Source organism: Arvicanthis niloticus, chromosome 3, assembly GCF_011762505.2.
Source record: "Arvicanthis niloticus isolate mArvNil1 chromosome 3, mArvNil1.pat.X, whole genome shotgun sequence".
NCBI lineage: Eukaryota > Metazoa > Chordata > Mammalia > Rodentia > Muridae > Arvicanthis > Arvicanthis niloticus.
Window position 1 is genome coordinate 35,154,234 of NC_047660.1, and position 16,289 is coordinate 35,170,522.

At 38.5% G+C, this 16,289-nt stretch overlaps 1 protein-coding gene across 2 annotated transcripts; it reads right to left on the reverse strand.

The window, feature by feature from the left end:
• Positions 1–9,308: 9,308 nt before the first annotated feature.
• LOC117705764 (ubiquitin-conjugating enzyme E2 variant 1-like) lies at positions 9,309–9,762 on the reverse strand. 2 transcript variants are annotated; one of them, XM_034498447.2, is made up of 2 exons: positions 9,589–9,762; positions 9,309–9,456 (listed from the first exon to the last, which is right to left on the reverse strand). In XM_034498447.2, the coding sequence occupies exons 1-2, from the start codon at positions 9,756–9,758 to the stop codon at positions 9,309–9,311; spliced, it is 318 nt and encodes a 105-aa protein (XP_034354338.1). In that variant the 5' UTR covers positions 9,759–9,762. The 2 variants fall into 2 exon arrangements, with proteins under 2 accessions (XP_034354338.1, XP_034354337.1); XM_034498446.2 differs by having other exon boundaries at positions 9,309–9,762.
• Positions 9,763–16,289: the final 6,527 nt, after the last annotated feature.

The window sequence follows — 16,289 nt, forward strand, 5'->3', positions numbered from 1 at the left end:
CTACTCTGGGTCATTCTGTTTCTCTGAGTATGGAGGACATGATTCATTGTAAAGAATTTTCCTCACCTCTTTATTCTGAATGCACCGAGTTCTATGATTGAACTTGATCTTTTTGAGTAGAGTTATCAGGACCTTTTAATTACAAAATCTCATTACTATATCATCTTTAACAGCTGTGAAATCTTTAATTACTAACTAAATAGTCCTTTAATAAATTCAAGTCACGATTTTTATCTTTATTAACCTTTTCCCTAAAGCTTGGGTCCCCATCATTAATACATTCTTTTTTTTTAAATGCCAAGATAAGGTTTGGCATCAAGTAAGAGGAGTGCATACATAATTCTAGTTAAGTGTATGTTAAAATATTCCAATATTAGAACTTTATTATGAAGTTGCTAATCAAACTCCTTGCTGTTTATACATGTATCTGGCATTATATCAATGACTCACATTTGATATTGTCAATCAACAGTCTACTCCTAGATAAGTTTGACAAAAGATGCAACAGAGGAAAGATTCTTGAGTGGCAGGTAAGAAATTGTCCAGAACCAAACAGAAGCCCCACTGTTATTTGAAACTTAACTGCCAAAAATTGATTTGCTTGTCACTGGTATTTCCCCTCAGGGGCAGAGCTTCATAACTAAATTTATTTTTAAACAGCCAGTATTAGGAAGCCATGAAACACTGAATTGGGTCTCTTAATTATATCTTAATACCAGTAAAGATATGTTATGCTCAGCCATGCTGTTAGCAATATCAATTTTATTGTTGAAGAAAGGAAAAATACCTATCACTAGTAGAAACAGTTGAGGTATAAATATGAAAGTAGGAGTTCTATTTTTGAAGATACAAATGGCAGCAAATACTAAATTAAGGTGATATCTTTGTGTCAAAAATACATCACCTGTTGAAACTTTAGATTGCAGTGAAAAAAAGCACAAGTCTATAAATGAAAATAAAAGCAACCATACTATTAGTATAAACTTCCAGAAGACTAGCAAATGGACAGGATATTAAGTCTGGTAAGACAGTGATCCTTGTGTATAAATGGGAGTTTTGATTCTGTTCGGACAGTTTCAAAAGAATAATTAGAGAGATTTCCTAGAGGCTGCACGGACAGGTAGTTTTCAGGATCTAGTAGTATTTCTTCTGAGCTTTACAACACCGTTCAGGGGTGTATACCTGAGCAGGTGGTAAAAGACACACAATAGGCTGGAAACCCTCATGATTCATTTCCACAGCTTCATATATGTTGAAGCACAACTAACCTTTGAGATATGCAGAGGAAATGCAAAGCAGCTTAATTTTCTTCAGAAATCAAAAAAAAAAAAAAAAAGGCAGGGTGTTGATTTGTTTAGGGGCATTACTTGGGAGTGCATTCACAAATAAGTATAATGTAAAAAAGTAAGTAAAAAAATGGTAGGGGGACTCTGGAGCAAATGGGTCATCTCTGTAACACAGAGGCACCCAGCAGGAACACAGATGATGCAGATTAGAGGAACTGTCTGTATGACTTGCCTTCACTTACCATAACCTCCCAGGGACTTGTCCTCAGCTGATTAAGTTTCAAGTTCCTCCCTCTTCAGACAATTCAGAATATCTTTGGAATTCACTCTACTATGGTGAATGCTATATTTCTGATATAGAAAAAAATGTAGCTCTGAAAATCCTGACAACATGAAATTGAACAAGGCATATGGACATAATGTCCAATATACTGTAAATGGAGAAAATTTATTTATTTATTTGTGGAAGAAATTATCTGTCATGGATCCTCAAGTATTTCTGCCTATTCCTGTTGATTGCATGTACAGTAAAAAAGAATTTTGCTTATCACATATGCAAGTACATAAGACTACATCATTTGAGTACTATTACCTAATAACCCCTGAGAGCTAATTTTAGTTGCTCTTTGATGCCAAATGACAAATTTCTTGATTCCTACTTTTATTTGTAACCCATCCATATAGCTATCATCAAGTCCTTCTTGTTACACTTGAAGCTGAGAAACTGGCTCAAAAGCTCTGGCCATCTGGCTGGACTTTCTGTCAGTAATCCTTTTTCTGAAATAGAAACCCCATATCTTCCGCAGGCATTTTTCTGCTATCCAGTTTTCTGCTGTGACAACAGGATACCAGAGTCTGGGAAATTTATAAGGAAAAATTTTTGACAAAGATCTGGAAACTGGACTGTCCAAAATGCCAACATATGGTGAGGCCACTTGTGCTATGTTAGAACTTAGAAAAAAAAAAAAACAAGAGAGGGATGGTGGGGTATGGAGGGGGACAGAGAAAGGATAAGGGAGAGAGATGGATAGGGGGAAGAAAGAATGATGGAGAAGTAGGAAGAAGGAGCATCCTAGAGACCTCCATTTCTGACATGAAACCATGAATCCACTCTGAACCTTACAATTCTGAAATGGTGAAACTGTATTAGTTTGCAAAGAGAGCAAGATGTATTTCTTTTCTGGTCTTGAAACCTTAGAAACTTAAAGGGGAAAATAAAAACAGCACTGGAAAAGCCATGTATAGCTGTATAAGTTTTGGAAACATCTGTATATGTGGGAATTGATATTGTCAGCATACTGTGAGAGTCTAAGAAGAGAGTAGAGTTAGGGTGCTCTGCTTATGTTGGGACTTCAAACCCCTTCAATCAATCAATCAATCAAATCAATCAATCAATCAATCAATCAACTGATAAAAATTTGTTGGAGGAGTATGAGCTTGGATAAAAATAGAGAAAGACCAGAAAAATAGAACATAAGATAAGAGGTTATTGTTTTAAAAGACTGAGCTGCTCTTCCAAAGGTCCTGAGTTCAATGCCCAAAAGACTGTTGGAATGAATGTATTTGTTACTGGACAGAGACTAACTCATATGATTTTAAAAGTCTGTTCAGTTAAATAAGAGGAGGATGGGAGTCACATGGAATTTCTAGGGAAAAAATGAGTTGAATGTTAGAATGTTGGCAATGGGGTTAGAGATATGGCTTGGTGATCGAAGTGCTCATTGCTCAAGCATGGGAACATCTCCCTAGGGTAGATCCTAGTGGCTTGCTGTCCGGAAAACTCCATGTTCAATGACAGACCCTATCTCATAAAGTAAAGTGAAGAAGTGGTTATGGAACACATCCCAAGTCAGTTTCTAACTTCCATGGGTCTCCTTCCTTATAGACATTAAGCATACACAAGTCATTCACCATGCTGAAGAGAGATGCATTTAGCAAGCAGTGGTTCAACACACCAAGGTTATAATCTGGAGTGTTCAATTCCCAAGACTCTGAGAGAAGGTGCCACAGCTGATCAGTGGGAGGGACAGATAGGCATGTGCAGAGGGAGTAAACGTGTGACAAGGATGGCCTTTTTGTAGAGGAGAGACCACTTTTCAATTCCTTCCTGAAGGCAGAAAAGCAGCTGTTAGATGTAGGTACTGGGGAGATTCTTGCTTGCTAGCCACAAGGAAAAACGTCTGATTTTTTCCTTTTATTGTTTTTTTCTGGACTGGCATGTCTTGAATTTGGGTATTAGAATTAGATGGCAATGTGTTAGCAAATGCCATGAACGAAGATGAGCAAGTCAATAGAAAATTATAGTAGTGTGGACTGACAGTATCACTGGCTCTTGTCAAATTCAGTTTTCTTCCATACAATGATTAGTGTCATGCAGGTGCTTTTGAGTATCTTGATGCCTAGATCACATTTCATATAAGTGAAATCAGAATCTTCCAGACAATCTCATGTTTCTAGATATTTTGGTTATTTTAACGGAAAAAACAAAGGTGAGAACCACCAATGAAAAGTACACAACAGGTCCAAGTGAGTGTATACCAGAGAGACACCATTAACTTTGTAGTCTAACAGTCATTGTGGAAGTTGTGGCTCATGTATTTGAGGCTCTTGTGATAACCCTTGCAGTCTTCACCCTCCTCCCACCTTCTACAAATAGGAGTTCCACCAGGAAGTCTGCAAAAATTCAGGATAATAAAACAGAAGAAGAAGCAAATAGTTGAGAAATTAAATGTGCAATCCCTCCTAAAAGTGTTCCAGAGTAACTTACAGTTTTCATCAGTAAAGCATTCTGATACTATAGTGCAAACCTGCTGAACAGCTCTGAGCATTCCATTCTTATTTAGGGAGCACACAAACTAAATAGGCGGTTGTTTCACTTCTGACACAGTAAATCACTAGAAATGCGATATTTTGACAAAAACATTTTTCCTCATACATTTTTTGCTTAGCTGAATTGTATCCACTCAGAGTAAGGTATTGATGCAATCAGACAAACAATAGTTTAGGTCATAGCGTAAGACAGTTACATCAAAACTAATGTCTGTAAACATCAGTCAAATACTTTCAGCATTCAATAATTTATTTTCCATTAAAACATCATCAGTTTGGTCACCATTTTAAAGAAAAGTATACTAAGCTCTGATTACACGTATATTCTGTTTCTGCATGATATACATGTATTTATACTTTGTTGTGGCTAGTTTTGAAACAGAGTGTCACTTTTGAATTCAGATGGACCTCAAACTTATGGCGTATATATTTAATTGGGTCTATTTAAGTTACTTTATGCGTTAAACTTTGTTGATGAAAACTTTTTTTAAAATGTTGCTAATTTTCTGCTTTAGTAAGTATATTGTGATAAAAAAATAATCCAATATCTTTCTGACAATTTTAAGTTCATACAGTACCGGAACACTGCAATTCAAAACATCAATTTTAGTTGAACAGCACTATAGAGGCAGAATACTGAGAGTACCTTTTATAGATTGTCTGGCCTTATTTTTCATTTGAGTTTTAGTCTTAATTAAAATACATGAGCATAGTAGTGGGTTATTTTCTTATCAGAAGAGGCAGAGTAATTCCACACTAAGATGCATACCCAAAAGAAATGGGGAAATTTCCAGACAAAGTCAAATATACAAGTGTTAACAATATCCTTCTAGCAGTCAAAGGGCCAGAGGTACTCAAAAAAGTATCTCTAATGAGTAAGTAAACAAAATGTGTACAGTTATTCAATGGGTGTTATGTGGATTAAAAAACAAGGAATTAGTCCTAACCCAGGCTACCATATGGATTAATCATGAAGACATGTTAAGCAGAACTTAAGCTATTTGAAAAAATATGCTTTCTGATTGTAATTATATAATATTTTCAGAACATGAAACTCTACAAAGCCTGACATTCCTGGGACATTGGAAATTGATAGAAAATTGGGAGTGACTGTTAATGGACATAGCCTTTCTTTTGGGGATGCTAAAATACAGTACAATTAGGTAGAAGGCATGGTTGTGTAATTCCATGAATATACAAAAAACACTGAATTAAGTAATTTAAGAAGTCAAATTCCCTTATATGTAAATTTTATCTGAAGAAATGCTTTTATTTAAAAGAGAAAAGGTCTGCAGTTTTCTTAAATTTACTGAGGATTCTTGTTAGCTTAAGTTTAATTTTATGCAAATATCTTCCTCCTATTCGCTTTGCTTGTTCTAGCTGGAATAGATTACAGTTCACCAAATGATGAATTTTTAAAACATCCTTTGACGTGCTCCTCCTAAGTTTCCCTGTGACTCATCTGTTCCTCAGGACTTCAGCTTTCTTCTATCAATAGCTTCAGTCTTATGAATCACTTTTCTAAAATTTTAGTTTCTGTCTTTTCTTTTAAAAATAGCCCACTGGAACTGCCGTAAGTGGCTCAGTGATAACATTTCTGAACACTTTATTATACAACCCTTAGTTTTGCTATTGTTGGTACTGTATTTTCCAGGTTTCTCTATAAATAAATAATTCACTCATCTTTTACACTTGAAATATATTTTTAAGGAACCCATGTCTTTACTACAGGAAAAGCATAACGCCCTGAAAACACTTATTCCAATGAAAATAACCGAGTGGAAGACGTTGCATTCCAAATTTGAGATTAAATGCAAATGCCTCATTAAAAAAGCAAATTCTTATTTCAAAGTTATTCAATGGGATGGGACTCAAAATATTCAATCTGTTTGCATTTAGCATACTGAAAAATCTTATTCAGAAATATTCAGTGGACCTGGAGCAAGGCTAGATCAATCTGCTTCTGCCTCTAAACTTCTGTGATAGTGACTTCTTTGCACATGCCGTCTCTTCAGCTGGAAGCGCTTGCCCATGTTAGTCAATCTTGTGACATTTTCTAAAAAAAAAAAGTCTTTCAAATTCTACCCCGTCCAAGATAACTTTACTGATAAGCTTTTCTTCCTGATGTCTCAAAGTTACATCATCTAAATATCGAAACACAGTTTGTGTGTTACATATATGAACATTATTAGTATGTACTTTAGTACTGATAGTAATTCCTGCAGGTTTACATTGTGTGATAATAAGATTTTATATATTTCAGTAGTATGTATATAATTTTATTTGTATATGTTTCATAGACTGTATAGGTATAAAAAGTATTATGTAGTCATTTTGGTCATTATGTAGATAGTGTGTAATTGACCATGACCAATATAAAATGTTATGTGAAAACAAGTCATGTTTAAGGCAATATCTTTCTTCTCCTGTCTATCAAACATTTCTTTACCTTAATATTATTTTTGCCCCTATTGGTTTATTAGTTAAATATCAACAAATAATATATTAATGATGAATAAAAGAAGATAAATGGGGCTAGAGAGATGGCTCAGTGGTTAAGAGCACTGACTGCTCTTCCTGAGGTCCTGAGTTCGATTCCCAGCAACCACATGGTGGCTCACAACCATCTATAATGGGATCTGATGCTCTCTTCTTGTGTGTCTGAAGACAGCAACAGTGTATTCATATGTGTGCATATGTGTGTATGTGTGTGTGTGTATAAATAAATATATAAAGAAAAGAAGATAAATAAAATAGTATGTGACTGTCGAAAGGAATTTTCTGTGTAATAATTATTTAGTTTGGGAAAATTTGAAGGAAGTAAAAGAGATAAAATTTAGTTTGAAAGAAATCATCAATACTGAATAAAATAGTAGATATCAAAGAGTTTGCTGGAAACTTAGTAGGAAATTCTGTTGTAAGCTTCAAACACAAATTTATGACATTAAGTTTGCAGTCTACTGTGTACAGAGAATTCTCTGAGCCAGTCACAAAACAGAAGACTCCTTTTAGCAGCTAAGCTTCATTTTCTTTGCCTGATCTTATCTGGAAAGTATGTCTAAGCACAAATGTCTGACCTTGTATAGAGGATGACCCCACACAAAGCTTCCTGCAGGAGCTGTATGATTCAGCACATAAGTCCTGCTCAGACATTTCTGCTGTATGATAATTAGGTACTGTGTTATGACCAATCAGTCCTTCCCGCCCATAGCCCCAGAAAACTTGAGAGGAAAGTCACCTATGACCAGATTATCAATTCAACTTTTTTTTTGGCCTGATAAGAACCTGCCCTGAAAATGCCAGAAATTTCTCTTCATGTAAATTTAAGCATTTTCAGCATCTCTGCCCTAGCCGATAGTGTTCACCCACTCTGGAAATCCCAACTCCTTCCCCAAGACCTATGTAGCCCTCTTTACCCCAAATAAAGTTGAGCTGCTTCACTGAAGCTGATTTCTGAAGTGTTTCTGTCACACTCATGGTTGTCCAAATTCTATACTCTTCCTAATTCTCATAGGCTGCTGGGCAATGATCTCTGAGGAAGAGGAGGCCTACAGGCCATGTTCATTTGTGTGGCATTACAGACTCACATAATAATTTCTTTCAAAACTGATCTGAAGTAGAAAAGAGGATCCTGATGACCTATATAATGGATCTGATTGTCTCCTCTACAGTAACAAATTGTTTTCTCCAATTAGACAATTTGCTCATTCACTGAACACCGGCTATGTGACTGACTACATACACCTTTCTCTTAAGGTCAGTACAATATTTTCTACTTTTCATTCTCTTTGTCTTTAGCATGTGTGTGTGTGTGTGTGTGTGTGTGTGTTTGTGTTCAGTGTGTTCACATGCACAACAAAGTGTATACCGTATTTTTGAAGACAAGAGGTCAACAATGGGTGGATTTTTTTCATTTTTTTTCTTTTTTGCAACACAACGAATTGCCTTTATTTCAGTATGCATCCACATTTCAACATTTAGTGGTCCTGAACATTGAGTGGGGAACGTGGCAATGAGCCAGGAGGCCAGGCCCACCGATCTGCAAACGATCTGCAAACGTGGTGACAGAGCTCCTCCGGTCCCCGCTGAGGGTCTGAGGAGCAACACTGACACCTGCGTCTGCAGAGTCAGGGCCTCGTGTTCCAGCTGTCGGGCTCCTCATTAGACCCGATGAGTGCTAGGGTGACTCGAGAGCCCTGTTCAAACTTCTTCAATGTGTAAAAGCAAAGAGATTATGGGAAAGGAACCAACTCAGAACCGTGTGTGTGCACTTAGGACTTCTGCATGGCCTTTCTCTAGGCATATCCACCAAGGACCCTGAGCGCTGGCTGGTCTGAGTCGCCCTGTGACTGCTCTGTTCACCTCTAGACCCGAGCTCCACGCTCGAGGGCTGATGGTGGCAGCAGGGCTGAGGACCTGGAGCTCCCTTCCCAGACTGGTGGCAGGTGAACGAGTGTGGCCCAGAGCTAAGTGAGGGAGGCCAGGCTCTACCAACCTCATCTGATAGCTTCTGGCCACAGCAAGTGTTGGATGGTGACGGGCAACAAGGGAGTTGAGGAGGGGAAAGCAGCACCCTGTGATAAAGGTGAGGAGACGGGAAGCCCTGAATTCCTCACCTGCGGCCAATTTCAGAGGAAGGGGAAGGTTACAATCTAAGCTTTGGCCGAGGGTGGGAGTGGAAGAGTGGGGACCATGGCTTGGATGGGGCATCACTTTAGACTTAAGAAAGCAGGGGTGCAGCCAATGCGCCCCAAGCCCAGCAGTAGTCAGTCCCTCGGCTGCTACCTGAAGCCTTCCCGTCTATTTTAAGGGCCACTACACAGCTGTGGCGGAGGGAGGGGCGGGCAAAGGCAGACCCAGGCCAAGTGCCAGCAGCAGGTGATTATGTGACATGTCTGTTCACAGTTGCGTGAGCTGTGCCCACGCTCCCAGAGGAAACCGATTTCAACACACCTTCTTGATCCCAGAAGTTCAACCAGGCAGACAGCAGTTACACTCGACAGATGATGCTACACAGCACAACTCAGGTATCTCAAATGGACAAGAAGTTAGTATCAGAACAGTGTCCCGGGATGAAGGCTGAGTGGGGCTTCCTCTCCAGTACTTTGAGGTCTACGGATGTATCTAGAAAATTCACTACTGTGGAAAATGAAGACTTGGGTTGGATGGGGAGGGGAGGTTGGGCCTTGGTGACTAATTGTTGTAACACTGTCCTTCTGGTGGCTGTGGCAGTTTCATGTTTTCTTTTAACATCATCAGGCCCCGCAGCTCCTGCAGGACGACTTTGATGCTGTGAGAGTTCTGCCACTTTGCCAGCACCGCCGTGGCTCTGGGGTCCACCACTCCATTGGAACTGTTCACACCACTCATATTGACTCTGGTTACAAATCTTACAGACGGGGGGGGGGGTGCTTCTGGGTACTTAGGCCCACATTCTATTTTAAGGCTGAAAATTCGGTTTTCATAAATTGTTCGTGGAGGCCCAATTATTATGCCTGTCCATCTTGTAAGTGTCATGTCCTCGTCGTCCTCCAGACCCCAGCTAACAGTGCCGTCACCGACTCCATTCTGGCCTTCTTCCAGCTCTTCCAACAGTCGGAAATTTCGAGGGACTTTTACTCCCGAGCCTGTGGTGGCTGCCATCTCGCGTCGCTGTCGCTCGAAGGCCGGCAGAGTTTTTTCATTTTTTATTGGTTATTTTATTTATTTACATTTCAAATGTTATCCCCCTTCTCAGTTTCCCCCTCCACATGCCCCCTATCTCCTCCTCCCTCCCCCTGCCTCGATGAGGGTGCTCCCCCACCCACCCACCCACCCACTCCTGCCTTAGTGCCCTAGTGTTACCTTATCCTGAGACATCAAGCCTCCACAGGACCAAGGGGCTCCTCTCCCAGTGATACCAGATAAGGCAATTCTCTGCTACAAATGCAGCTGGAGCCATGGGTCCCCTCCTGTATACTCTTTGGTTGGTAGTTTAGTCCATGGGAGATTTGGACGGTCTGGTTGGTTGATACTATTGTATGTATAATGGGTGTTTTTCTGAATTGCTCTTCGTTTTATTTAGTTAAAGCAGAGTCTCTCTCTGTGACGAGAGCTCTTTGATTTGGAAGACTGGCTGCTCAGCAAGGCGAAAGCATCCACTCATGTCTGCTCCTTCAAAGCTTGGATTAAAGTTGCACACAACTTTTCCTAGCTTTTTCTATGTTGTCCTAAGGGATTGAACGTAGGTCTTCATGCTTGAGTAGCAAGTGCCTTACCAACAGAGCCATATTCCCAGGCTGTCTTTGACTGTTGATGAGAGAATTAGTATTAATTCTTGATGGTGAAGTAGTTGTCAGTCATAAAAGAAGCAAAATATGTAGGAAAAAACAGAGTGACTCAAAGAGAGTGTATAATCTTTCAACCAAGAGAGCAAGTGAATGTGAAAGAGATGGTGATTTTTAGTCTATATCTGGCTTCTTTTTCCATAAATACATTAGTGCCTAATCATTTCTGAATCTCACAGTTAATAGTTGCATTTCCTGATCTTGCTCTCCATCCTTTTTCATTCAGTGATGACACTGGAGACCCTAAAATCTCATGCCTCCTATTAGCGCATTGTTCTGTCTGTGGATTTCGGTCATGACATTTCAGTAAATGACATTTTTCTGTCTATCATGTCTTGTCTATCATTAGGAGCACAGCCTATCTTTAAAATATCTTCTAAAACAGACCTGAAATAAAATGGATATCACCCTTTAATCAATTTGATAAATTTAAAATCTGGGGTTTGGGTGTTTGTGTGTACATATGTAAATGTGTGTGTGTGTGTGTAGAAACTAAAGGTTGAATTTGTTTATTTTTATTTTTTTGGTTGCTCTCTATCTTATTTTGTGAGACAGTGTCTGTACTGAACATGGAGTTTATTGAATTCAGCAAAATTCTCTGGTCAGAAAGACCAAGAAATTCTCTTGTTTCTACCTATCTATCCATCTCTTATAGCTGAATGCTGTGGCTTTTGGCTAGCGTGCTGCGGATCTGAACCCAGTGCCTCAAGTCTGTTAGGCACGTTCTTTAATGACTGATATGTCTTCTTCAACCCTTAAACTACCTTTAAAAGTTACTTTTTTTTTTTAATTACAGTGTTTACAAAGTAATGGCATAATTTTCCCTTTCCCTTTCCTCCCTCGGAACTCTCTCAAAAACCTCTTTTTTCTCTCTTTCAAATCATGATCTATTTTTCATTATTTTATTGTTATTTGTGTGTGTGTGTGTGTAAGTTCCTATATAATATTCCTAAACACATAAATGCTCAGTCTGTATAATATTATTACATTATGTATGTTCTCAGAACTTACCATTTCGTACTGGATAACCACTTAGTGTGCTTTTCCCTGGGAAAGAGTGGTTCCTCCACTTTCAGCATTCCTTAGTTGCCTGTAGTTCAAGGCAAGAATGCCATTACATCTTGACAGGATGTCTTCTTTTATATTGTCATGGAATTGAGCATTTCCAGATCCTCGTTTCTTGAATCAAGTTCACAGAAAGTTTGCTTCACCTGATAGAGTGCCTGCTGCATACCTTCTTCACTCCACCTTCATGTTTATACGCATTCTTTCCTCAATAATCTACTGTGGTGAATCTCTTCCAATGTCTCTTTCACAGTCCTTTCTAGTCATGTTAAATATAGTCACTGCATAAGCAGGAAGAGAAGAAGGGCACAGCAACACATTAGAGATTAGAAACAGGGATTTATCTACATTAACCAGAAACTCCCAGTTAAACAGCATTTCAGTGGTGATCAAGGGATCATTTCCGTATATACTGTATATTTTAGAGGATAATGGTCCCATATTTCTTGATGTGCTGAGAATTTCCCCTCCCTCTTGTCCGTTCAGTTCCCCCATGAGAATATTTGCTGCTGTCTTTCTTTAGGAAATGCTCAGAACATGTTTGAGAAAAGATGCTAATTACCTCTCCTTGGGGGAAAATAGATAATTAACTAGCCACTTAAAATATTTGAAATATAGATTTGATATGTTAAGCAAACACACCACACGTGCACACATACAATATAAAATGCCGGGTGCCTTTAAAATATCTTCTTAGATTTCTAACACAGCTTCAGATAGATATATTTTTCACTCTGGTTTTCCAGGCAGAGATGACAGTGCTCAATGAATAAAAATCAAAAGTAAATTCCACAATCAGGAGGCCAGCTTGCTGCAAACCCTTGTTCCATAGGACTTGAGATTATACCCTAGGCAAACTAACAGCCTGCTGATCTCAACCTCACTGAGTGACAGGAGACCCATGGTGACAAAAGATCTAAAAATATACTGGGATTTGGCCATTAAAAGCCTTATCAGCAAGTAACAAAAATCAACAGAGCATTAGGATTGCCAATGTAGGGATTTAAAAAGGTTCCTAGCAAGAGAATGTTACTAAGCGGCCTGATAATCTGTTGACATCAACGCTGGCCGTCTCTGTGGGCCACTTTCTGGCTGAGAGCTTTAGGTGATGAAAGGCAGAGTGGGTGAAAGTGGGGGCATCTGAGTTAATGCTGACAGCCTTGTGACTGTTCCTAGGCCCGTGGTGAGGCTATGTGGGCTGTACATCTGTCCCAGAGTTTTCCATTTGCTCTGAGGTCAGTGGGTCGTCAGATAAACATCTCTCCAAAGGAGGGTTCTGTGTTTCCATACTCTCCATTAAGTCTCCAAAGCTAACCGTGCATTTTAATGCTTTAAATACTAATTCGAGGCAATGCATATTCCAGTAGTAAGGTCAGTCCCTTCTTTCTAATGTTTCCAGGTACCTCTTGGCACACATGTAAACAGAGTGGCATCAAACTATTAACAGTAACTTTTTGTGGGTTTATGCTGTTACTGATGAGGCCATATAAAAACAGTGTGATGTTGAGTAGCCTTGTGAGTAAACACAATACTTCCTTTTCCCATTTGGCTGTCTGTCTCCTGGTGGATTCTTTAGAGTGATACACCACAGGCATGTTAGTCACAGATAAATGCCTATTGTAAGACGTTTTATGCTACTGAGATTGATTCAGTATAGGATGTGAGAACCAGTATGGATGGTAAAGCTTCCTGTATTTTCACTGCCAACATTTACCTTTTCGTATCAGAACTGATGTCTAACCCAAATCTGTCTGTTTCACTATACCTATAGGTCTTTGATTTTGAGTGATTAGTTATTTTAGCTTTCTATGAAATAAGATTTCATTTTCAGTACTTGGAAAAGTCTTTGACTGAAACACTTCTTTGACAAACTTTGGCTTTCAGTCCTTATTTTGTGTCTGCCCTACCTCAGTCTCGACCTGTCTGGTGTATTACAGGGAAGAGACTATTGAAACTGATGATATGATTATTGTAGCAGCCTAAATAATTTTAAAGACTATCAAAGGTGCCTTCAGGATGATGATGATGATGATGATGATGATGATGGTGATGATGATGATGATACAGTATAACCTACAGTCCCAGGAAGCTATGATACAAATTCAATCATCATGGTAACTGGTTTGCTTGCTCCCCATATTATTAAATTACTAGTTGTATCTGTCTGTTTTCCTAGTGAATGATTAGCTGATGCTGAACACTTTTACAGAAAAGTAGTTTAGCATTTAGAAGGCTGAATATATGTGACCAGGTGACTCTACTTGCTTACCCTTCTGATGGAGATTTCTGGCAGAGAATTGAAAGGGAATTGCTGGGTGTGAAGGGGAAAAAACCCACCTGGGGTATGCCCTTTTCTAGAAGGTCCTGTCATCTCTCAACACTGTCTCATAGCTACCAAGTATCTAGCTCATGAACCTTTTAGAGACATCAACTAAACCAAGTTCCCAGGGCAGAGAAAAACTCATTTCATGAGCAGGCTTCTTTCCACTATGCTCTGTTGGAGGTGGTTGGGTAAGAGAACTGCTGATACATTTTTCTAGGTTTAAGAGTCTGACTCTGCAGCTGTTCTTGTGAAAACCTGTGTGCTGATCAAAGGGAAAATAGGGAGAATGAGGCTAGAAAATAACTCTATAAAAAGAAGCCCTCTTCAATGAGTATACATGATCACCTTTGAAATAGCCCCCTTTTGGTGGTTCTGAATTCATGAAGGGTGTGTATTTCAGGATGCTTTACTACATGCTATGAATATTCCTAAGATGAAAGCTGGGTTTTTTTTTTTAAAGAGAAATTAAAAAAGCAGACCACAGCATTTACTATATCTGGAAAATAAGATACACAGTACATTCAGCTTTGTGAAATATCTGTGAATGCAAAAATAACTCCCCTTCCGGGTACTGGATAGAAAAGCAAAACAAAGAAACCCATATCTACCCATTTGACTCTGAATAGTAAATGAATCTAACAATCTTTGAAGACTTTGTATTCGTCAGATACCATTTTGAGCATAAACAAAAATGGCAAATATTCCTATGAACTTTCAGTGGTGGCCTAGGGGTTGTGTGGTTCCCTCCCTCAAGCTGTGACATAACAACAAGGTCAATGACTCAGTAGAAAGCATTTATAAGCAGTCAATTATAGGGTATTTGACTCTAAGCCTGTGTCAAAAAAAAAAAAAAACAAAAAACAAAAAACAAAAACCTACAACCAAACACATGTTTGGAAAGTAATAAACCAATGCATACTACAACATGCATTAGAGTCTTAATGAGAGTTTCATATCAGCTCAGCAAAACTTCTTATCAACCATTATTTTCTAAACCCATCTATTTTTGCCCATTTACTGGAGAAATGCGGTCACATTGATATTTCAAAAACTAATAATGCTGCCTCTGCATATGTGAATTTCATGAGGTCTGTGAGTAATGAATAATATTACCAAATGAGACAAAAGGCCAATTTGAGGCAGGATGAGGGCGATTTTTCAGATTATTAATTTAAAAAATAATTTTGGCTTTCAAAAATATTGTTGGATAGGGAACGTTATATTGATAGGGCTAGATATGGCATTAATTGCTTCAATGTATGCGTGTGTTTGCGCATGCGCGTATTCGTACAAATCTATTCTCAGTAGAGTGTTAGAACTCAACTATCAATTTATTTTTATTCACAAAGCAATCATAGATATATTAAGAAATCTCTCTGTGTATAAAATATACATCAGATAAGCTTAAAAGATGAAGGGCAATAGACTTCATGTCAGGAAATGTGATTTGTATATGTTAAAAATAAATACAACTGACAGCTCTCATGCACTGTGCTTTATTTTTTTTTTTTTCTGATTGCTCTGAAGACTTGAGAATTGCGAGTGGTATCCATATTTTGTGATGATATTTTATGTTTACACTCAAAATAAATATTTTAATGTGTATGTGAGAAAGCCATTGGGCACAGGCTCCTAAGAGAAGTTGATTAACATTGTAAAACTCAGTAGTTTTTTTTAAGTCAAGAAACAAAGAGATCTGAGGTTTCTAACATCCAACTGTCGATTTTCTAGTTTTCACATAATTTTTTGTGGTTATCAATATAAAAATGAAATTGGAAAAATCTAGCACTGTAGCAATAATAGAAATAATGATGAGGTAGGTAAAGTTTGGAGAGGAGGGAGGAAGGGAGGGAGGGAAGGAAAGAGAGAGACAGAGAAAGAGAGTGGGGGAAATAGGGCATGATGGATTATTTTCTTTTGACTCAGTTCTCCTTTTGTTTGGATATTGATTTACACTACCATTAATGTGTTTTAGTGAAAAACTTGATAGTGCACTCCATCACCTAAATGGACCCATTGTGTAGTATAGTCATATGTAGTCTATTTAAGGTTGGTTCTCTGCTTTGATGGAAGTATTAACATGTGTGTGAGTGGAGAAAATATCAGTCTTGTGATTTCTTTATTCTCCCTCTCCTGTTCCCCACTATGTGTATGTGTGTTTGAGCCTGCAGACTTGCAAATGTGTGCACATGTGTGTATACATGAAGTGAGCATGTATGCACATATATGTGCATGACTGGCAGCCAGAGGACAACGTTAAATGTTGTCTCTCACATGGCCTTTTTTTTCGGACATTCCTGCTGCTCTGGAGATATCAATTAGACTTTATGTTGGTTGACAAAGTAGTTCTAGCCTTTCTCTGTAACCTATTCCCCAGTGCTGAGATTACTAATTAGAAGTGACAAATATTCCTATGATCTTTCTTTGAAGAATCAGGATTTGTGTGGCTTATCATAGCAA